Below are 25,251 nucleotides of genomic sequence, written 5' to 3' on the forward strand. Positions count from 1 at the left end.
AGGCTTAGAGGAAAAATAAAACCATTAATGGGTCATTGATATAAGTACTGAGCCATTAAGTTTCTAAAGTATTGCCAATAGCCCTCATAAGCACATTTACTATTAAAAGCAGATTCACACTTCATATTTCTATCTGCACATACAAGAATGATAGATGAACAAAAATATGATATACTGATTCAGCAAACTGTAACTTTAAAAATGATATGTCACATGACCTGTTTTGCATAAAGCATCTTTGAGTTATGCATATTCATAAGTCATTTTTCATAAAGCATGGGGATTGTGACACAAGACATCTGTAGAGCTGCAACGTGGTCCTCTGTCCATGGCTGTGTCTAGACTTGCAAGTTTTTCAGCAAAATCATCTGCTTTTGCAGAAAAACTTGCCAGCTGTCTACGCTGGCTGCTTGAATTTCCCCAAAAGCACTGACGATCTCATGTAAGATTGTCAGTGCTTTTGCGGAAATACTACACTGCTCCCGTTCAGGCAAAAGTCTTTTTCCGCAAAACTTTTGCGCAAAAGGGCAATCGGGGCTTTTTTGTGGAAAAGCACGTCTAGATTGGCCACGGACGCTTTTCCTCAAAAAGTGCTTTTGTGGAAAAGCGTCCTGCCAATCTAGATGCACTTTTCCGAAAATGCTTTTAACAGAAAACTTTTCCGTTAAAAGCATTTCCGGAAAATCGTGCCAGTGTAGACGTAGCCCATATGTTCATGTCTCATTATGCCAGAATTCAGCAGGCCACAGACAATGCAGGGTTCAGCAAACATGTATTACACTCTACGGAGCCGTGAACTCCTATCTGCCGCCACCAGCACTGCTCGGAGTCACCTACCATGGAATGGACATGAGCAAGCACTCAGACCTGATCTGTTACTGCTGTTCTTCATGATAGGTTTCACATGTTAATTCCATGACCCACCTTCTTTCTCCTCTCTCGGAGTTTCTGGCAAGAAGGAACTGAAGGTGGAAGGAACTGGCCGTGTCCCTTATACTGCCCCATGCAACTGCCACTCCAGCGGGTAGCAAAGCCGGATCCCTTAGGGATACCGATGAGGGAAAAGCTTCCAGAAGTGGTGTTTGTGGTGGGCACGCACACCTGATGTGGAATGGACATGAGTAGGCACTCAAAATAGAATCAGAATTTTTCTTGTTCTCCACAGAAGAGATGCAGCAGAACTAGTTGCAGTGTAAATGTATATTGACCAGCCATGGTACCTCCAAGACTGTCTCATAGATGAGCATACGAGTAGTCAGTGCATTTTAGGCCTTGACTTTTCTGCTGAGACTACCAACAAGAGTGCCAGCTGATGCAAAAGTGAAATGGTCTCATGATGTAACCATGGATGGAGAGCATCAAATTCACTTCACAGGTAAGTTACTCCAGCTTTGTAAGTCTCTGTTTAGAGCAGGGGTGGGCAATAATTTTTTATGGGAGTGGGGGCAGAGCAATCCAAGAATTTGGAAAGTGATTGAGGGCCACACTCTTCCATGACATTAATGGAGGAGGTGAGGAGTCTGGGATGGAGATTGGGTGCAGAAAGGAACTTGGGGTAAGGGAGGGAGTTTGAGTGAAGGAGGCAGTTGTGACCTGGGGCACTGAAGTGGAGTGCAGGGGGTTGGATTGTGACCTAGGGCAGGGAAATGGGATACAGGAGGGGTTGCAGGGATTTGGGTTGTGAGCTAGGACAGGAGGGGACTGATCTGGGGCAGGGGAATGGAGTGCTGGACCTGGGAGGGAATATGGGTACAGGAGGGGGCAGAAGATTTGGGTATGTGGAGTGGGGGGAAGAGAGTTGGAGAAGGGAGGAGTTAGGGTACCAGAGGTAGGCTCTGCCAGGCTACTTACCAGCCAGCAGTGGTTCCAGAATCAGCCTCCCTGCCTACCCTGCCACTGCACAGGCTGCAACCATGAGCTCTGAAGTCCCTTGTGCGTCATAGCTGCCTGTTATTGAAATAGGCAGCTCCCATTGGCCAGTTTATGGCCAGAAGCCGGCCAGTGGGATTGTGCTGGGGGCAGGAGTAGTTCCTAAAGCTTCCCCCCCTCAGACTCACAGTTTTTAAAGAAAAACCACCCCACAGCTGCATTTCTGAGCAGCAAGCGGGAGGGGCGAGGCAAGTGGGGAGCCTGCCTGGTGCACCCCGCAAGCGTCCGTGGGCCAGAGCCGGTGGCTTGGTGGGCCACATCTGCTCCACAGGCCTTTGGTTTAGAGGATAAATCAGGAATTTTTCATAAACAGACACACTCCAATGTCTTTCCGCCTTCCGTTGGGCTTTTGAACAGGCAGCGCAGATTTGAGAGCCTCGCTATGCCTCTGCAGGTCACATTTAGCCCGTACCTTCCCGCATGAAGCACAGCACAATCAACCTGTAGGAGTCTGGCTGCAGTTCAATAACAGATGGCCAGCAATAGGAAATTATTCCCTTGTATGACAACACCTTGCTTATTTTCTTTCCACGTGTCATTGGGGACCTCTTACTTTGTACCAGAAAATAGGGATGGACTGTTTTTTTAAGTACTGAGCTGCAGATGCGGATGGTTTTCTCCTGTGAATGTGTCCCTGCTTCAATGGCTCAATGGTTCAAAGCAGAGATAGATGAAGTTGGATGTGTCCTTCCGAAAGTGTCGGTGGCCAAGGACACAATTATGTTTTGTACTGGAGAGAAAGGGAGGCAATTAAATGCAGCGCTGTGTAACATACTCACTGCTATCCTAATCCAATCTGCCAGAGAGGCACCCAGTTACACAATAAGATGGCAAACGTGGTGACTGTTTCTACATGAATGCGTACTCTGTAACTTAGTTACTTGGGAGATTTCTCGTTATTACTCTACGTGTAAAGACTAACCTGTTCAATAAGCACAATAATGACAAACAGAATTGGGGGCATTGGAGGAAAATGCATTTCTTGTTTTGTTTTCAGAACTCTTGGGGGTACAATTTTTGAGGTTGCAAAGTTCCCTAAATAAATCTTGCCAAGCGTACCCAAGATAAGTGCTACATGAACAATAACTATGGGTGAATGAGGAATGGTACCATGTACTTTCCACTCATGTGGGTTATTAAACTCAAAGGACAGTGGTTTAAGCACTCACAAACACCATGTGTGACACCCAGTCCCAGCCATACATCCTATAAAGGTTGGCGGTACATGTATTGATTGTGATTTTCAAAGATGCTTAAGCAATCCCCAGCTGCCTCTGCACATCTCCACCTTATTTTTATTTTTTTTATGGACACCCTTCTTATTTTATAAAAGCCTTAGCACAGCCTCCCTCCATAAATAGTTTCTTGACATAAAGCGTTCAATGAAAACAGGAGGAAGCACTGTCTACTCATTTAGAGCAAGGGAGCTGATATCACAGCTCCTGGACTGTGTTGTAGATCCCTTCGTGGAGTTGGACGTATCACCATCTTTCTGCGTCTTTACTTCCTCCGCTGTCAAATGGGTATAAAAATTCTTATCCGACAGGGGGAATATGTGAGATTTAATTAAATTTGTATACATACTTTAAGATAATCAGGTGAAAGTCTATATAAAAGTGAATGTATTTTTTGTACACTACTTGGTAAATGGCCAACTATAGACATTCTCAACTCAGCCTCAGAATTATACAGATTGCAAGTGTTATATCAGAAAATCAACATGTAACATTTCTTTGTTTTTAGATACGAACTACTTCACTGCCACCCAACAATGGAAGGAGACAAGAGATGAAAGGTACTACAGTTGCTAATCCATAGTACTATTATTTCAACATTTTGGGGGAGAAAAAACAGTGGTTAAGCATTTGGGGAAATGAACAAGTCACTGTAACACTATCTTGAATACAGAAAATCAGTCTGATCAGCTTTCCTCTCTTTCAAACTGTTTAAATGGAGGCATAGTAAATTTCAGGTAATCTAAGCCTTTCAAATTGAAGCAAGCCTTTTCGTCTGGTAATACATTTGCCTTGGATTTGGACTGCAGCAAGGCAATCCAAGTGACAGCTGAAATCTTTACCCCCCCCCCCCCGCTCAGTGTATTTGATTCCAGTTGGATGGGAAAATTCATGCTTTTATAGTAACCACTGAGATCTATTGTTCGATGGCTTTTAACTTACTTGCATATACAGATTGCATTGCAATGCTCTTGTTTATATAGTGCCTACCTTCTTGGCATCATCTAGTTATTTAACATTTCATTTGAATGCTTTCTTCCTGAACAGTAACTCCAGACATTAAACACAAAGACTGGCACATAGCTACTTGCAAGATTTTAGTAACAGCTGTGTAATTACCCCCAGACTATCAATGCCAGGCGACTGTGGCTATTGAACTCCGCCATACTACATAGGAGACAGCTGGGGGCTGGCAACCAGATTACTGTCTATTCTGGGGCCCTGACCCAGCTGTGAGAGATCCAGTTCAGAAGTGAACTGACCAGGGTGGTGCCAGAAGGATGAAACACAAGCCTGGTGGTCCCAAGGGCAGCTACCTCCTAGATATGAACAGGACGCAACAGAGCTGTGCTGTACCAGAGGCAGAATGGAGGGCAGAGGAGAGGGAGGAATCAGAGTCACTGCAGAGAACCAAATCCATCGTGTGCCTCCTGCAGATTCCTTGGAGTCAGTGTGAATTTGCAGACAAGGCCCATAAACCATCTTATTCCAGGGCCAACCAACCTGCCTCCACTCCTCTTCCATGTTCCCCACCTCTCTTGGATGAGTTTTCCACAGGACAGGTGATAAGAATATACATAAAAACAGCCATACTGAGTCAGTCCAAAGGTCTGTCTAGCCCCGTGTCCTGTCTGCCAACAGTGGCCAATGCCAGAAACCCGAGAGGGAGTGAACAGAACAGGGGATCATTAAGTGATCCCTCCCGTCATCCATTTCCGGACACAATCTGATCCGGCCATAACATTTTTGTGTTATGTACAGGTTTGGCAGAATTTCATTGTTACATTTATTTTGAATTCTTCCTCCCCTCCCCCATTTAAATGTGCACTGTTGTGGGAGATTACTGGGGGAGGGATCATACAATTATTTAATGAGAGTGTATTTTGAGATTCAAAAATTAAAAGCTTTATAACTGTGAAAAAGCAAATGGTCAGCCTCAAATATCAAAATATACAAAGTAAATATCCTCAAACCAAAGCCTGTACATTCAAGAAGCATTTTTTCTTATTGCCTTATTGTAAATATTGATGGTTATTGGTGGAAATATTTTTTACGGTTTTGCAGGCATGGTGAAATCGATGTTTGCTGATGTTTGCCAGTAAATTTCTAATTCTTCCAAGCCTAGATATGCAATGTACTGAGTTACTAGCGCAACTAAGCTTCTCAAAAGAAACTGTTACTGAAAGTGGCACAACATTTTTAATACAGAGAAAACTCCTGAGAACCCAGTCACTATTCTCTTATTCAAGCCTTTCACTAAATAGGGAGAATTTTCTCAAGAATTACTAGTGCACAACATAGAGGTAATCTCATATGCAGATTAGTGAGGATAGCAGCCAATCAGATGCTTCTGTTTTGGAGCATTTCTACTAACATAGCTTCATCCCTTTTACTGGTCTCTACTTAAAACGTATTTCCCTTGGATCTGCTTAGTGACCAGTGTAGAGTCCTCCTCATGTTTCTGCAAATCCTTTTGACTAATCAGAAAGGCAAAGCCTTCACCAGTAGAATGTGGGACTCAGAAAGGAATGATTAGCAAGAAAAACCTGATTCCTGTCTCCATAGAGCAGGCCAGATCTGTTTAGCCCTCACCTTGGAAGCTTTAGGGAGGCAAAACTATAAAGACGCCATAGCTATTCTGATCCCATAAACGGACACTTCCCCAATAACACTTGATCTTATTGATACCAAGGTTAAGCAAAACTGCTGAACCACTGAACTGAACTAGGGATCCCTAGTTTGGGGAAGTTCTAATAGATTGCTGGACAGAGAATGGCATCTGCAGATGCAAATACACCGAGTCTGTAATGGCATCACTAATTATCCAGGAAGTGCAATGTCGATCCTGGTATAATCTCCCCAGCATGACCTCCTCACACTAAGACCAGGAGGTTTCAGTCACACCAACAGAGCAAGCCTTAGTATAAAATGGAGAGGGGCAGTCCATAATTGTGTGTGCCGTTGTTTCTCATATACATTGAGGCCCAGATCCACAAAGGGTCTTAGGTGATAAATCCTAGATTTAGGCACCACTGCCTAACAGAACAGCCTCACCCGGCTATCCCCTAGCCCTGAAGACATCTGTATTCACTCTGCACCTACATTTCATAGAATCCTAGGGCTGGAAGAGACCTCAAGAGGTCATTGAGTCCAACCCCCCTGCCCAAAGCAGGACCAACCCCAACTCAATCATCCCAGCCAGGGCTTTGTCAAACCGGGACTTAACCTGTAGGGGTGGAGACTCCACCACCACCTCCCTAGATAACCTATTCCAGTGCTTCCTCACCCTCGTAGGCTACATCTACACTATGAGTTTTTACGGCAGAAAATATGCTAATGAAAGACTCATTAGCATAAGTTGTGATCTCATTTCCGTATTTTCTGCCGATCCATGTTTGCTCTATGGGTTTTTGCAGACGTTTTGTTTTGCATAAGATCGGTATACGTCCTTTTTTGAGGCATAAGGATCTTGCGCAAAACAGGGTTTTTGCGCAGAAAGGAAACATCTACACTACTTGTTTTTGCGCAAAAACCCCTAGCGCAAAAATGGATGGGCAGAAAATATGCAAATGAATCACAACTTATGCTAATGAGTCTCTCATTAGCATATTTTCTGCTGCGAAAACTCGTAGTGTAGATGTAGCCCCAGTGAAAGCGTTTTTCCTAATATCCAACCTAGACCTCCCCCACTTCAACTTGAGACCATTGCTCCTTGTTCTGCCATTTGTCAGCACTGAGAACAGCCTCTTTGGGTAGTTGAAGGCTGCCATCAATTCCCCCCTCACTCTTCTCTTCTCTAGACTAAATAAGCCCAAATCTCTCAGCCTCTCCTCATAAGTCATGTGCTCCAGCCCCCTCATCATTTTGGGTGCCCTCTGCTGGACTCTCTCCAATGCACCTACATCCTTTCTGTAATGGGTTTCATTTGCACTGTAAAAGTCCCCATGGTGCCTAAGATTTTGCATCTGGGCATGCACACTGCTTCCTCAAGGTACGCTTTCAGCACACTTCATCACTACATTAAATAGCCAGGGAAGAGGAAGATGGAGGAGAATAAAGTATCTTCACATATAATCTTTAGCCCAGTGGTTAGGATACTCCTCAGGACTATAGAGTCCTTCTCACCCACTCTCTGACCCACAGCATATTTAAGTATCTACACAAAACAGAATGCTTTAACAGGGGAGACAGAGACCCACATCAGAATATCCCATAGCTAAGTGAGTAGAGATCCATGTTCCAGTCCCTTTTCAACAGGCAAAGAGAGGAATTTAACTGAAATCTCCCTCATCCCAACCAGCAAGATAAGAGCAAAAATACTGTCCAAGAGGGCAGATGCTGCAGTGTTTCCCCCTTCCAGTGAGGGAGGAAGACAATGGAGGAAACAATGGAAGGGGTGAAGTTAATCTAGCTCACAGTGCCTAATAAAAGCCCCTTTCATTGGCTGCTCTCTGGAATCATTTGCTACTTTTCTGTTCTATACCAATGAAATCTGAGCCCCAGAATATAAGCTTTGGGAAAAGGGGAATTTTTAAAAAGGCCAGTTGCAAACAGAAAGCAAATGCACAAATATCAGCAGGCATCTAAGAGTGAAACATTAATTACATTTCTAAAGGTGGTGTCCATAATTAATTTTCTCATGTCCACACAAATCGGAAGAAAGTACAAAGATGGTGATTTCACAATGTTTATAAATTACTAAGTTAATTAACAGGCTATCATTAGAGAGAAGATGAAGGAAATTTAGAGAAACCTTGTTTGACATTATTCAAAACTCTCAAAGGAAAGAGGAGACTTGTGAAAAAATATTAATTGCAAATTTTCCCCCTTTATCTTGCTCTCATTTCTGTTTACACACTTAAATCTGCTTCTTCCTTCAGCATTCTGGGACTAATGATTTTCAGTTAAATCATCTTGAGGAGATTACTAGTTCCTCATCTCCTCTCTGAGCAATAGCTAACTTGGAATCTAAAAATAATTTAGCAAAATCATAGGCAAGCAAAACATGCCTCATTCCTTCAGAAGCAGCCCTTCATTGGTCAGGGCACTGACCTGCAGTTGCTGTTCTAGTCCCTCTTATAACATGCCTGATTTATATAATTTTTCTGATCTGTAGTTAAAGGGGTCCAAAATGTGCATTAAACTTAGCCAAATAAAAGATTGGCTTTAGTTTCTCTCTTGTATCCCACATGGAAAGAAATGGATTCATAACGATTCTGCATCTCTTTACAGCAATTTACTGCTACCAGCACCCAGAGAAAAATCAAAGTTTAAAGGTGGCTCAGATGTTAACACAAATAATAAAACAATTATTGCATCCAATTTGGTGTCTCGCTTTAGTACCTTCTTTTACAGCACAGGGTCTGAAATCATTGCTATGTTTAGCCTCACTCAGTACTTTCAGGTGCTGGGGTGGCTTAATGGATCATTTTGCTTCATACAGAAAAAACAGTAAAGAAAAAAAGAATGCACCTGCCCCTGGTCGCCTTTATGGCACACACAAAACACAGTCAGTTGGAAAATGGCTAGGAAAAGGCTTATAGCGCTAGAAACAAGGCCCTGTCCAGCGAGGCACATTCTATATCAATTCCATAAGCAAGATCCTGATTTCTGTGACAGCTGCATTTTAATTAACATGGCAATGCTACCTGATCACAAAATTATTTGATGGTATTCAGTTTTACAGAAAAAAAATCTAAAAGTGCCGCACAAAGTGAAACTATGACTAATGCGCAGTGCGTTCAAATACAAAATACATCCATCCTAGCAGCTGAGATACCACCAAGTTAATTAAGTGAAATGCTTAGGCGCTCATCATGATCGGTTTTGCAGCGTACTCCTTCTGCACAGCTCAGGTGTGCATAGCAAAGCAGTACTAAAAAAAGCCAAAAGGTGATTTGAGGACTGGAAAATATACCTAAAAGTAAGGAACTGGCTCTGTTTAGTTTATCAAAAAGAAGAACAAGAGGTGGCTTGATTACAGTGTCTAAGTCCCGCCTCCAGGGAGAAAATACCAGGTACTAAAGGCCTCTCTAATCTTGTGGAGAAAATCAGAACAAGAACCAATGACTGGAAATGAGCCAGGCTACAAAAATAAGGAACAATATCGTAACCATGAAGGGGATTAGCCATAGGGGTAGAGGGAAACAAGGGAAATATTGGAGCCCCCATCTTTTGATGTCTCCAAACCTAGAAAGGATGCCTGTCTGGAAGACAAATATACTTTAATTAAACATAAGTTATTGGGCTCAATAAGGGGGAGGGGGGAATGGGATGAACTTCTATGGTCTGTGTGATTCAGGTTGGATGAGATCTGACCTTAAACTCGTGAGTCTATGAAAATGTGTGGGAGCTCTGTTTTGAGGATTTCAGTAGGTCAGCTGTTAGCTGCTGTCCCTGTGCCCTTCCAGAGCTTCACTCTTTCCAACCCTAAGATTTCCATGTGACAGGAGACTTCTTCTGATGCACACTCAAAGCTCAAAAGTTGCAAAAGACTCGGCACACCTTAATAGACCCGCTAGCCAACCTGCCCTTATCACAAGCTCCTGCACGACAGTGCTCTAGCAATCTCCTTACCGCCAAGAGCACTAGTAAAGACATAAGTCCTGAATTATGTCACTAACCTCGCTGGCCTGAATTGTGAAACATCTCCATCTACCCCACCTCCTGCTCTCTCTTTCTCAGGGAAGCTGGTAAAGGAAATCCACTGACCTCACACTTGCAGAGAGACCACAAATAGGAAGAAAAGCCAGATTGCAAGGGGAGTAGCTGAAGAGCTGACAGATGTCGAGAAAATGATCTGTTTTATTCAAACATGTGGCACCTACCGATCTATACAATACCTGGGTAGAAAGCAGATTACATCCCTAATTATATGGCTGTTTCATAGCAGCGTATAGGAGCCCTGACCGCAGAAGAAACACTTGATTAACCCACTCATTAAAGTTCTCCTCTTGGCATAGACGTGTAACTGGAATGCTTTTCATGAAAAGGGTTCTCACTGATTGTTATCTTCTTTGTTCCGTCGGTTTGCTCAAGATTTTACCACTTGGCTACAGACTGACTTAAGCTGTATTTATTAGTGCTTTGCAGACAGGTGGGAAAAGATCACCTGGGTACAGACTTTAAAAGCACTCACATGACTTCTTCCCACCCCATTCCAGGCCCTGCATCAGCAGCATGCTTGCTGGGCTGCCATTGGGAGGCAGTTGGCTACCAGCCTTCCCTGCCAGTTTGAGAAAGCCCTGGAAGGGGCGCTATGTGTGCTTGCAATGGTAGCAGATTTTTTTTGCTTGCAGAGTGTCTGTTCCACCTCCCACTGCTTACATGTAGGCGAGTCCCACATTTGTCACTATAGAGGGGAGGGGAAGTTGAAATCCACACACCCATCCCTTTTCCCAATTAATTGTCTTTTCCTATTTAGGAAGCCTAAGATAGTGGAAAAATCAGTTAGTGTCCAAAATAGTAAAATTTAAAAGTTATCTCCTGTGCATGAAATATACAATAATTGCGCTTGGTAACATTTTTATTGCCTCAGCATTGTATGAATTATCACTTCACCATTCCACAATGCTGTTATGATGAAACAAGGCTGTGACGGATGTTGTTAAGACTTCATCAAGTACACCAGAAGTGCTGTAGCAATGCACTGTAGGGAAGACACTATTGCACTAAAAGGGGTTCAAACATCACTGTAGTCAACCCACCTCTCTGAGAGGTGGTAGCGAGATGACGAATAGAAGTTGTCTGTCAACCTAGCAGCAGCTAAACCAAGGCTTGAAATTTATCAAGAAAGTATAATAGACTAAATTATAACACACAGGTTGTGAAATTTTTCACAGCCCTGAGAGAAGCAAACCAATCTCATGCTGAAAACTTGCAAAGTTTTGCACATGTCTGGTGTGATAAAATTTTAGTTTGACATTTTTCACTCAAAATAGTCTTGGGGGTTAATGAAAAGCGAGATTTCCCCTTCCCTCTCCCCACAAAATTAGACCTTTATATATTTGAAAATCGTGATTTCAAGTTTTTTGCATTTGTAATTTTTTCATGTCTCTAATTAAAGTAATTTTTAAATGTCTAAAGGAAACGAAACATTTTCAATACAGAGCTAAAGCAATTATAATGTCAGAGTAATGTAATATTCTACGAAAAGCAACTAGAAAGAAATTCAGCGAACTCTTCCCTCCCTCCCCCCATTAAATTTATGCTATGGTTGATACAAGCCCAGAAAAGGAAGAAAATTCCAGTTGTCAGCTGGCACATGGAAACTTGAAACCATCCCTTGATATGTCTAAGTGACAGAGTACCTAGAGTTTGCCATCTGACGGCTTGATCCTACCTATCCCACTGAAGTCAAAAGGAGTTTTACAATTGATTTTCATGTGAGAAGAATCAGACAGAGAGAGAGTTCCATGCCAGGTGTCAACTCACAGGAGCAGGGCTCAACAGGGTGGTGGATTTGCTTCAAGATTAGGGATAGTTGCTTTTATTAATCTCACTACGTCATTACTATTACAGGCTTAATACTGCCAGATGGTTACACAGCTACTGCAAAGTAATATGCCAATAAGAATAGGCAGAGCAATGAATAAGAGTAACAGGCACTTGGAAATGCTTACGTCCCTTCAGTCTGCAGAGAGTTCTGTTCCGGTCACCTCACACCAGGCTGCAGTGGACTTGGCTCCAGCTGGGGGGGATCCAGGGCACCCTTTGAGATCTATGTCCCTGGTGAGACTCCCAGAGGGGAAGGTCTCCCAGTGATCTTATACTTTAGGGCTACGTCTAGACTGACATGATTTTCCACAAATGCTTTTAATTGAAACGTTTTTCCGTTAAAAGCATTTGCGGAAAAGAGCGTCTAGATTGGCACGGACACTTTTCCACAAAAGCACTTTTTGCAGAAAAGCATCCGTGCCAATCTAGACACGGTTTTGCGCAAGAAAGCCCTGATCGCCATTTTTTAAATCGGGGCTTTTTTGCGCAAAACAATACCGCGTTGTCTACACTGGCCCTCTTGCGCAAAAGCATTTGCGCAAGAGGGCTTTTGCCCGAACGGGAGCAGCATAGCATTTCCGCAAGAACACTGACAATCTTACATGAGATCGCCAGTGTAATTGCGGAAATTCAAGCGGCCAGTGTAGACAGCTGGCAAGTTTTTCCGCAAAAGCAGCTGCTTTTGCAGAAAAACTTGCCAGTCTAGACGCAGCCTAGCTGTTTACCGAGTGTGTGCAAGTTGGCCCAATGACATTCTCACAGGGCTGAGAACCAAGGTTATGTTATTTATCCCATCTGCAGTTCTCAGCTAGCAAGCATAGGGAGTTGCGTCTGATGAAGGCCGTCTGATAAAGTACACCTGGTTTCTTCGCCAGCAGGGCTCATGGCTGGCCTAGAGGAATATAAATTTAATCCCTGCAGACCTACATACAGCTTTTTATGTGACACCAGTTTACATAAACTGGGTACAAACTGGCTGTAAAGTAGCACAGCTTACTCACTGCATCTACACCTTTAATTGCAGCCAACACTGGTGAAATACTATTACCCCATGAAATATTAACACTGCTTTGATACAATTGGGTTGAAGGCTAATGTGACAACTCTAATTCAGCATGTCCTCACTCTCCATTAATTTGTCAAGATAAACATTATTTTAAACACCGATGTGTGCTCAATAATTTATTTCTAAAAGTTTACACATTTTGGCTGCTCAGTTTAACAATCTTGAAATCTCATAGTTAAGGCCCACTGAAAAAGCATGGACTTAATATAGTTCAATGTACTGCTACTTAGAACTTCCCATAGGACAATAATCTACACTTTAATACAACAAAAGAGTAGCAGTTATCCCATCAGATATAGCATCAAAGTTATAGTGCAATGAAGTTGCTTCCTGCAGGTGAACTGTACTTTCATTTGACAGTCACGCTCACTGCCTGTCCAAACGCAACATAACAAGCTGCTTCAGTTGACAGTTTATCTTTCATATGACTAAATAAATAAAAATTCTAGACTGACTGTCTTAGAGTATCTTCCATCTCAATAAAGCAATCACTAAAGCCAAACCTATCTATAACAGGCAGATCTGACAAATTCTCCTCCTCTTCCTCACCCCCCCAAGAAAAAAATAGTAGCTTCTTTTTAATTTAGTTGAAAGTTTTGTATAAATGAGTATTAATATCTGTCCTTTAATATAATGGCATATTTCCCTTATAAAATCATTAATAGAAAATAAAGCTCTAATTTTTGTCCTTCGCAAATGTGCCAGAGGCACATTATTATGGATCAATATTGCTGTTTCAATTTGTAATAGGTGGCAACAAAGCCCTGATATCATTTATGTAACAATAATACTCTTCCCCCTTTGAGAAAGAAAGGTAAACAATATACATTGATCTCCAGGACACTACAAGACTTGGTCTCTTTTAAGTGTTTTTCTTCTGATATTTACAATGATAGAGCTCCCATGAAGTTTAATAACATCTATTTCAAGTCAAAATTCTGTAACTGCGTCATCCATATCTGTGGGTGCTGAGAGCCTTTGAAACAAACTGTAAATCCTGTATACGATGGAAACTATTTCGAGCCAGGGGTGTGGCGGCAGCACTAGTTCCTATGCAAGCATGTACTGCAGTTGGGAAAGGTGGCAATCCCAGTCTTGTAAAAACTTCCCAAGTGGCAGTCCAACACTGAAGATACTAACAGCACACAAAGATGGGCAGGATTATGGGAAAGTTAACACATTTACCAGATTGGTATCTGCGCTAAAAAAATAGTGAAATTAAATTCACAGCAATCAACATTCTAATTCAGAAAAGCGCACCTCATTTAGGAATTCAAAAGGTATGCAGGTTGAACCTCTCTAGTCCAGCAACATTTGGCATGGCTTTAGTTAGCCAGGTGGACACTTATCATGGGTATGGCCAAGTTTCCCATGGTCCCCTAGTTTGTTTACAATCACCAGTTGTTTACAATCTCTCAGTGTTCTGTCCTGCTTTTTGCTCTAATTTAACTCTAAGGATGTGTCTAGACTACAGGGTTTTGTCGGCAAAAGTGGACTTTTGTCGACAAAACTATACCGGCGTCTACACTGCCACCGAATTCTGTCGACATAACGTCAACAGAACTCGGCAGTTTTGTCGACAGTGGTAAACCTCATTCTACAAGGAATAATGCTTTTTGTCTACAGAAGGCGTTATTGCATCTACACTGTCCTTTGTGTCTATACTCTCATGTCAACAAAGCGGCTTGCTTTGTCAACAGAACTGGATGTAGTCTAGACGCTCTTTGTCGATAGAAGCTTTGTCGACAGTATCTGTCGACAAAAGCCTGTAGTCTAGATGAACCCTAAATGTCTAAGCACAGTAAGCAGTGGAAGAGTTGGTAATGTTGTTAGATAATATTGACCTCTCGGAGTTCGGCAAATTATTTGGTTTGGCACCAGCTGGACTAGAGACATTCAACCTGTATACTTTTTCATCATGGGTGGGTAATTCTATAGTGTCACATGACAACTTTGCTTCCTTGAAACAGTAAATCAAGTGAGGGAAAAACCTGTTCTTTATACTGTTTCAAGGAAAGGGGTAGAGAATGGATAGTGATTGAAGGGATAGTTTGTACAGGATTACTGTTCACAATAAAACCTTCCACACCCTCATTTTCAATTACAATGTGCATGAAACCAGTCCATTATTAGAACAGCTTCTTTCCAGAAATATATATTGCATTGAAAATACACATTATTAGGAGGTACTGCCTTCAGGATCCCCAGCTTATTGAATATGAGAGTAAATGCCAGCTGTACAACTTAACCCATGTTAGCTAGCCATTCCCACAGTGATACATAGTCTTTAGAAATGAGTTCATGGAACCTTAAGAGACTAACAAAAATATCTAGAATTGTGAGCTTTCATGGGTAAACCCCACTTCATCAGATGAACTGGAGTGGAAATAACAGAAACCAAGATAACATATATGTAACAGCAGAAGACATAGACTTTATGTGTCCCGTATAGCGTTTTTGGTGTGGACATACAGAAGTTAAAGATGTTTAGAAGTGAACCTCTTTGCACCATCCAGGTGCTTTATTGCATCTGTATCAGAAATCTAATTGGGAACGGGGTGATAAAGGTTGACTGAAATCTTCAGAGAGATTATCTCTGAGTAGTTGGAATTCTTGAGCAACTTGCAGGAAGGGTGCCTGATTGCTAAGTCTGTCTAAAAGAACTTATATTAGGATACTGCTGCTGGTTATTCATATAAACTTTCAATCTCTGATTTTTGGGGAGACTTTCTGGTTCTCAAGTTACATAAAATATTGCCTCCAACAGCCTTAGCCTATATTCATCTTTCAAGAAAAGTAGAATTATCTTATTAAAGAATCTGTTACAATAGATGTATATTAGTGTACAGTCTTTAATAGTGCAGTGGGAAGAACAGGAAGGGAGAGGGATAGACAGAAATCTTCTCTAATCCTAAAGGGGTTTTAAAGTTCAATTCATGAGTATTTGACAGAATCCAGTGGAACCCAGTGTGCCATCTGTTTCTTCAACTTTATCTCTATTTTGCTTTTTAATTAAAACAAAACAAAACAAAACCAAAAAAAACTCTCTAGGCTCACAGTAGAAATACAGTTTTTTGCTGCCTAGCACTTCAGTTCAGGAAAGCATTTAAGTCCTGTATGGAATAGTGATGCTTTTATGTTAATAATTAGCTCCACGACTTTTCCTGTGTAATTACTGCACTTTTAAAGACAACAAAAGAACTGGAACTTTTATGTTTGTATTTGTAGACACTCCATGTACAAATTATAAATACTTCAGCACTGATCCAATAAAGCACTCAAACAAGTTTCGTTATGGCACTATATAGCATTATTTTGGTTTATACTGCATCCACTGAACCATGTATTATTTGTCTATTTAATTTTTCCTTGAAATCCTCTCAAAGAATCCCTGCAATGCTACTTCCAGATTATCCCAATGTACATATAAAGTTTCAATATGGCTTAACATCTCAGTATTTAAGTAGTAAAGGAAGAAGATAAGGCTTTGTAAACATCCCAGCACTACCATAAGCAGACACTCAAACCAGTAAGCTGATAACTTATTGATAACCAAGTTGGGTGAGGTAATGTCTTCTATTGGACCAATTTCTGTTGGTGAGACAAGCTTTCCAGATACACAGAGGTCTCCGTCATTTATGGGAAAGGTACTCAAGGTGTCACAGCTAAATACAAGATCGAACGATCATAATAGACCTATTATGATCTCATCTGCCATGTCAAAATGTTAGGGTGGAGACACTCCCATGAGAACAATGGATATGTTATAATCTCAAATCAGTCCCTCATCTCTGACCCCACAATCGGCCCGCTGGTATTGACCTCCCCCGTTACCAATGGTCCCTGTTGAACCGGTTCCAGAACAAGCAAGGGCTCTGTGCAGCCCTGCCATATTGCTGGGGCCTTCGTGACTGCCCTTTGTGCAGCTGTGGTTCAACAGATGATGACGCACATTGTTGATGAACGCTCGCTGTCTAGGTGCAGCCATGGTCTAGAACTGCATTATGCCACTGGAGATGCCATCGTTTGGCTAGAGGACTATCCACACATTAAATGAATAACATGGAACAGATAGTTTAAGCAGCTAGCACATATTCTAAAGGACCATTCAAGGTAAAGCATTCCATTAACACGCCTGTAGTCCTATGACAAAAAGGAGGGTTAGTAAGTTTCAGAATAATCTGATGAATGACCAAACTCTTCCCCCCCCATCATCTGTAGAGAACACTTTTCACAAAGTAGTCAATCTATATCTGACCTCTCAGTCCTCATATTCAACAGAAACCTGTACAACACACTGACTGAAAATACAAGCCTGGGAGCTTAAATTCGTAACGTTGCGAGACCCTAAAAAAATCAAGGTCTTAATAGACACTGTATTTATATTTATTACAACATTCTGTAACCCTCTAACCCCCCTTTCAGTCCTATGACTACTGACATATTAAGGGGAGACTTCACCTTGAATGGTCAGTTAGAATGTCCTAATTACTTATGCTAAATTATCTATTCAACCTTTCATTTAGCTGTCATACTCAGATTACCTTTTCCAGACATGAGATAGGCTTGTCTCTCTCACCAGCAGAAGTTGGTCTAATAAAAGATACTACCTCACCCACCATGTCTAATACCCTGCAATTGACAGCTCCAACACCACATATCTATTACTGAGAACCACGCATTTGTAAATACTGTCTTAAAGAGTGTCTAATTGATAGCACTTCTATATCAGTCTTCTAGATTGCTCAATTGTTTATGGACTTAACAGGATTTAAATACTTCTCTTTACAACATTTACTCCCAAAGCCCTTGTATAAAAACCAATAGGTGGAACTGAACCTAGGACCTCTGGAGCTTAGTGCATGAGCTGCTACCACATGAGCTAAAAGCCAGCTGCCTCTCTTAGTTCAGGCTATAGAGCCAACTGATTATTCTCTCTGTATGTGGTCTCAGTGCCATTAGATGTGACAGTACACCACACCCAAATGTGAGTTACACTTGCATGAAACAAGACATGCAATTAATCAACTAATCGATTGGTCCATGGAATTTCCATCGACTAGTCAATTAGTTGATAAGCGGGGGAGCCAAGGTGGGGTTAGCTCCCGGCCCCAGGAGCTAACCTCACTGCGGTTCTGCCTTTTAAATGTATTAAGAGCCAGCGAGCTCTTAATTCATTAAAAAAGTTGAAGTGCAGCCTGGGGGACCCGGCGCAAGCTGGGACAGCTTATTCCCAGCTCACAACGGGTTCCCCCTCCCGTGCTTCTACTTTTTAAATGTCATTTTTAAGCTGGCTTCCACTCCCAGAGGGACTAATCGACTATCTGATAAACTTATGCTAGTCTAGTCGCTTACATCCCTAACTTCCAGTACTAAATGATCTTATTTTTCTATTAGGGTTTTTTTTTTTTTGCATAAAGAATATTTATATGCTCTGTTACAGTTGTATACATTTCGAAAAGAAACATAAGTACCATTTAGAATGTAGTGGTCCAAGAGTAATTTTAACATACCAGCTGAATGAGTTTGTTTCAGAAATATATTATTTTCTTTCTGAAAGTTTCCTTATGTCTGAAAAAATAAGCTATTGAGTACCTATTCCTGTTAGAAGTATTTTTAAGTCATTCACTACTAAAGTTTGGAGAAAAGATTAATTGAAACTATTAGTCAAGTTCATCAGGATAAGTTGTAAGGAAGCATTATTTAACTGCTTTAGACCAATATATTAAAATAAAACCAAAAGATAATAAAATCAAAGCAATACCTAGCAGTTGCAGGAAAGCACACTGTAAAATACAGTGAAACTTTCTTACAGTAAAGTGGTCTCCCCCTACCCTCCAGAACTTCTCAGAGTGGACCAGATCCTGCATCGGGATTGTTCATGTACTGGTTCACTGACTTTACTAAACAAAAATGCAGGTATAAGGGCCTGCAGAATCACAACTGTAGTTGGCATGTTGCAATGCATTGGAACAACCTAAGAGTTTCACTCTGCTTGAACTTTCATTATTTAATGGAATAATGCATTCATTAGTCACTATTTAGTAAGGCTTTTGATACCGTCTTACATGACCTTCTCATAAGCAAATTAGGGAAACGTAGCCTGGACAAACCTACTATAAAGTATGTACAAACTGTACTCAGAAAGAAGTTGTTAATGGTTTACAGTTATGATCAAAGGGCATATTGAGTGAGGATCTGTAGGGATCTGTGCCGAACGTGGTTCTATTTAATATCTTCAAGAATGAGTTAGGAAAAGGCACTGAGAGTATAGTCAAAGTCTGCAAATGATACAAAGCCAGGACGGGTCACAAAGTACTTTGCAGGACAGGATTAGACTTCAAAATTATGTTGACAAATTGGAGAAATAATCTGAAATAAATAGGATGAAATCAATAAGGACAAATTCAAAAGTATTTCACTTCAGAAGGAATAATCAATTGCACCAATACAAAATGGGAAATGATTATTTAGGAAGGAGTACCGTAGAAAAAGATTCTGGGGCTTATAATGGATCACAAACTGAATATAAATCAATAATACAATACTGTGGCAAAAAAACCAAGCATCATTCTGTAATGTATTAGCCAGAAGGAAGATACAAGACACAATCTTTCCACTCAGCATTCATAAGACTCCAATTCTGGGCACCTCACTTCAAGAAAGATGTGGGAAAATTGGAGATAATCCAGAGAACAACACTAATGTCTAGGAAACATGACCTATGGGGAAAGACTGAAAAAAAATGGGTTTGCTTAGTCTGGAAAAGAGAAGACCGAGGGGGGTGGGGGGGGGGGGGGGAGAGATAAGATAGCTGTCTTCAAATAGGCAAATCATAAAGATAGGAGTGATAAATTGTTCTCCTTATCCAATGAAGACAAGTAGTAGGCTTAAATTACAGCAAGGGCGATTCTGATTAGACATTAGGTAAAACTTTCTGTCAGGGTAGTTAAGCACTGGAACAAATTACTTACGGAAGTGGTGGCATCTCTATCATTGGAGGTTGTTAAAACAAACCCCTTTTAGGGATAGTCTTGGAGACAATACTCAGCCTTGCCTTAGTGCAGGGGACTGGACTAGAAGACCTACCAAAGGCCCTTCCAGTCCTACATTTTTATAGTTCTATATCTCAAATCATTTTAAAGTAGGTTTCATATCCAGCCAATGTACAAAACTGCTGAAAAATACATCAATATTTGGAATGAGATCCAAGCTATGAGTCAGTTTAATCGCATAAGCAAGAATGGCACACCAATGAAGAACACGACATAAGTAAAACACTAAGACTTTATTAAAAATCCAAAATTTATTGCAAATTGTACTTTGCTTCCCTCCTTTCTTCATTTTTACATGATTTATTGATATCCATGATTTTTTCACAGATGTACTTGTTGACTTTGGAGAGTCTCTGTGCAATTTCAGTTTCATCCCCAGTTTCTTGTGCTATTCTGTCATACAAACATTCTGGGGAGAAAAAGAAGAAAACAGCAATTATGATTAAGAAAAGAATTTAGCCCTGTTCTGTAAGTCAGTACAGCAAATAAAACATGCTCACAGAACTATAGAGCCAACACTTCATAAGCAACTTGTATTTATGTTAAACTTAGTATTCTATTGTACAAATGGGTTCTCTGATTCATTCGTTTGATCCCCTTTATCCAGCACAAGTTTAGGCTTGCCATATTTGAATCTGTCAGGCATAAGAAGTTCACAAGTTAGGATGATATTGCACTGGCCTCACGAGTAGAAATGGGGGTAGAGCGAAACTCATATGGTTTCACTCCTACCCCCTCTGTCGGCAATGCCAACCTTAACCCCTTCATTTGTCCACATCTCCCAGAACAGTCTTAGAGCTTTCTTCCAGATGACATGGAACAACCCTAATGAAAATGATATGCCAGGACACTACCCTTTCCTCCTTCAAGTGACTTCTACCATCACACTTACAAGACATTAGCCTTAGCCAAATAAGTAAGGAAGAGAGGCAGAAGGAGATAGGGGACATTTCATATTTAAAAAAAATATTATATAATATACATTAATATGGCTATATCTTGATTATATGTCTCTTCCCAACTATTTGTATTTGCTTGGTTTACTAGACTGGAGTGGAGACCACCTTGCTTTGGTTTTGTACAGTACTTTGCATATTGTGTGCTCTGCCCCACTGGAATATAAATACAAAATAATTAATAAAACTAATAATAAAACTAATCAATGAGGTCTGTGGGAGATAAGACCACTCCCGCCCACCATGACAATTGGCAAGTTGCAGGGTCTAATCTACTTTTTTGTAATTAAGAGAGGTGGCACTCTACACTTTCAGCTCTTTAAAATCAGGTGTGCCTTTTGTTTTATACCTGAAATAGCCTCTATTGTTGTGTAGGCTGCTAGTAATAAATTGCTTCCCAGATTGATTAAACAATCTCTGCTTTGCTTCGCCTATTAATCAATTTTAGCAACCATTTTATTGTTTCATATACTAGAAAGCTATAGAGATTATTGCTTAATTAACAAGTTTTATATCATTGCTAATGCATCGTATTAAAATGTTATGAAAATTAAGTATTATGCATGCTTTGTAGCTCATTCTGAAGCTGCTCAGAAGTTTTATAAATGATTATATTTTGCATTAACAAGGTTTGTGCATCAGACTTTTTATAACTTCTGTATAATATGCTACAGATTAGAGATTTTTAAGCATCAAGAGAGATTAGCCACATTAACAGCTAATTCTGTCTTTCTAAAATGTATTTGACACAACCTATTCTGAGACTAGAAAATGGCGAAAGTATCTGACAACGTGAATTTCATGGACTCTCTATTGGAAAATGTATTGACTATTATAAAATAAATAAAATAAAACCAATTAGCAGGCAGACTGATAGCCGGGACACCAATATGAGGTAAATTATTATTTGAAATAATTCCCCTATTGTTAGCTGCATTAACTGAAACACGGACAGACTCGTGCACAAGACAGAATATTACATCACTACAGAAACCTCAGTAATATACTACTTAACTATTAGTAATAAATAGGAGGTATCAAACCAAGTGACCTGCCACATAAATGCAGACAATTACCATACCCTGAGCAAGGGCTGAAATATGAGATGTATCAATTCAGAATTTTGCCTAGGAGCCACTATGACTCATACATACCCAGTGAGTCACTATTCCTCCTCTGTTTCCTTCTCCTCTGCCCCCCAGAGGGCTACCAGGGGCAGTAATTTACTGTTGGTTTAGCTACTGACCCAGGAGCTGGCTTCCCCCTGTTCCTGGCCATCCAGCTATATGGAGGAAGTAAGTAGACAAGGAGCCCTACTGTCTCCAATGTAACTGGACCTGAGATTTAGGAAGTCTGCACAGATGTGCAAGAGATAATCGCACTCCTTTGTTTGGGTGCACAGTCCATGTTCAGCAGGGCCCAGTGACACAAGAACATTTTTAAGAGTGGGGGGAATAGAAATCCAGTCCTCTTATCCTTGTCCACTCCCTTTCCTCCAGAAGAGGCCAGCAGCAAGCCCCAGCCCGTATGGCTGAGAGCTGGGACCCCAGGAAAGGAGCATACAGTAGAGCCCCCTAGCATGTAAGGTGGCAGCCGGGACCCCGGCCTTGGCACAGGGCTGGCAGCAGGGCTCCTAGCACGGTGGGGCAGTAGTTGGAACACCAGGCATGGGAGTGGTGGCCACGGCCCCGGTGCTTGGAACCAGCAGCAGAGCCCCCAGTGCATGGGGTGGTGGCCAGGAGCCTCCACACCCCAAGTTCCTGTGCTAATGACAAGGCCCTGCACTTGGTATTATGACATTTCTCCGTGTAGTGTGCTAACTTTTGAACACTGCATTCAATCCATTTCAAAGTTTCAGGGCCTGATCTAGGCATCAATTGGCATTACCTTGTTGATTAAGGTACAAATCAGGAAACCAAAAAAGCCTGAATTAGAGGAAGATAGTAGGCCGACAAACTGCCTCGTGTTGCAAGCAGAAGACTCCCTCTGGAATCCACAATCTGTATCACAGGCAGCAGTTTAACTGGCAGCTGAGGGGAGACTGACTGTAGTGGGAAGTCTAACAGAAATAAGAGCACTTTATAGAGAGCACTTTTAGAGGAGGTAGCACCTGGAGGGGGAGCGAATGTAATGACCTGGACGGGGTGTAGTGAAGAGGCATGAGCAGGTCAAGCAAGAAGCTACAGGTGGGGTGAATAGAGACTGTTTATAATGAACCCAGAGTTTCTCCATAAATATCTTCTTCTCTGGAAGGAAAAGGGACCCTGGTGTCTGTGTAAGTGATCCTCAGCCAGGGCTGGAGGAAGAGAGTTCTGATGGGGATGGGGTATGAACTAACAGTACATTATTATGCTGCTCTTTCTTACTGCATGTACAACTCATCCTACAGAAGCAACAGTGTGCACTCTTTAATGATCTTGTCCGAAGCCAGCATAAAGGGGGATGACAAGTTACCAACATCAAAGAGCCCGATTTAGATGTACCAGCCAGGCTACAACCCTTAATCAGTAAATGAGTATTAGGCAGAGATAACGAACGAGGAATGAAGATTCTTCATGTCTGCTTTAAAGTTATATTGGAATGGAAATTCCCCCAGCAAAAAAATCACTCACTAAAAACAAAAACAAAAACCCCACACTCCATTACTGATGCAGGTATTATCTTATCTTTTTATATTAACCTAATCCATCCAAATATTGTACTCTGTCACTGTAGTATTTGGGCACTTGACATGTTATTTTTAAATACAAGTCCCCCACCCCTTTCCAATGTACAAGAAACAGCTGGATTAGTTTATAGTGCTAAATGAGCCTTGAGCAGAGGATCGAGAGGAAGTTTCTACCTTTCTGCCTTGACTTCCCATATATTTCCCCTCTTTTCTGTTTTAGGAACAATGTAAATTCTCAGGTCTGAAACTGGACTATTGCAGTTCACACTTCTGGAGACTGACTCCTTTGAGAAGGTCACTCATCTCAGACAGAGTGGAAGATAGAAATAAATTCACAGGCAGCACACCTACAGTCCTTGCCCTAAAAGTCTATCTGCTGTTTGCATTCAATAGTCTTCATACAGTGATTTGGTGGAGGAACCTGCCCCCTGTCCTCCTGATAAGGCCAGGTATGTCTATGCTACTAATTTCTGTTGACAAAAGTGTTGCCAACAGAACAAAAATCGGAATTTCATGTACACGCTTGCTCTTTGTTGGTAGATCGTGTCCACGGTGGGGTCACCCTCATCAAGATCAATCCAGCTTCGGCTGTTGGGTGTTGCAGGAAGATGGAGCAGATTGTGGTGCACCTTGAGACTGGCCTCAGTGTCCTAGGATGCACGGCTTTCTGTCCCAACACGCCATCAGCTTCCGGCTTCTTTCGTGGCATTTTTGCAATGGCCCTTCTTTGCTGTGCACCCTGCATCTCCTGTGCTCTGTTTAACTGCACTGCCTTCACCGCAATGTTATCAAGAAGTTTCTAACCAAAGAGGATTCGCAGGCGAACAATATTCTGCATGATATGGATAGGAGAATGGTAACCTTTCACAGAACAGCTGCATAGGGTAGACAGAACTTTTTGGCTTGAAAAACAAGCACTAAATGGTGGGATTGTATCATCATTCAGGTGTGGGATGAAGAATAGTGGCTACAGAACTTTTGGGTGTGAAAAGCCACCTTCCTGGAACTGTGTGCGGAGCTCGTCCCAACCCTGTGGCACAAGGACATCAAAATGAGAGCTGCTCTATCAGCAGAAAGGCATGTGACAATCACTGTAGAGAAGCGGGTGACTCTGGACTGCTAGTGGTTGGTCATGAATTAATTTGGAGTAGGGATACATTAACGCAAGCATGCAGGGCAATAAGTCACATTCTGCTATCATGACTCTGAGAAATGAATGTGAAATCATGGACAGCCTTCAAGAAATGGGTTGCCATAACTGACCACCTTTCAACAGAATACATCAATGAGAGGGGGTACCTGCAGCTGTTGCAGGTGCTTGTGGATCACCGTGTGTGTTTCACTGACATCAATGCGAGGTAGTCCAGGAAGGTGCATGATGTATACATCTTCAAGAACACCAGCCTGTACAGAAAGCTGAAAGCTGGAAGCACCAAATCTCATTACAGTGGAGAATGTTGAAATGCCCGTAGTGATGGTGAGAGACCCAGTGCACGCCTTATAGCCGTGGTTCATGACACTTTACGTGAAACACCTGGACAGCTAAGATCCCTCTAAGCTGTATAGTTGAGTGGCTGCTCAGCAAGTTACCAATGTCCTCGACACTGCCGGGCTGCTCCTGGAAGACTCCTGTTTGGTGGACAGTGTGGGAGGAGGAGCACTGAGGCCAAGGATTTCCCCTTCCCCTATATCCTCTCTCTGCAGAGCAGGGGAAGAGACACAACAGGACTCAGGAATGGGATAGAGTGTGCTGGTAGCTGCTGCTGTACTGCTTGAGAACTGATCTACTTAAAAGAGCAACGTACAGCAGCGAATCATAGTCCTGAACAGAAACAGCAGTGTTTAG

The 25,251-nt window shown here is 41.7% G+C and overlaps 1 protein-coding gene across 4 annotated transcripts in view; it reads right to left on the minus strand.

Moving 5' to 3' along the window:
- The window catches only part of BEND5 (BEN domain containing 5), a 1,533,100-nt gene that overhangs the window by 533,894 nt on the left and 973,955 nt on the right, over positions 1-25,251 (minus strand). For 2 of the 4 annotated variants that reach the window (XM_075935949.1, XM_075935946.1), the window contains one exon: positions 19,996-20,190. The exons of the other annotated variants lie outside the window; for them this stretch is intronic. In XM_075935949.1, the coding sequence (XP_075792064.1) occupies positions 20,033-20,190 (158 nt within the window). In that variant the 3' untranslated portion in view covers positions 19,996-20,032. Of the gene's footprint in view, positions 1-19,995; positions 20,191-25,251 lie in introns of those variants that run through there. 4 annotated transcript variants of the gene reach the window in all.

This window comes from Pelodiscus sinensis, chromosome 9, assembly GCF_049634645.1.
Source record: "Pelodiscus sinensis isolate JC-2024 chromosome 9, ASM4963464v1, whole genome shotgun sequence".
NCBI classification, from domain to species: domain Eukaryota; kingdom Metazoa; phylum Chordata; order Testudines; family Trionychidae; genus Pelodiscus; species Pelodiscus sinensis.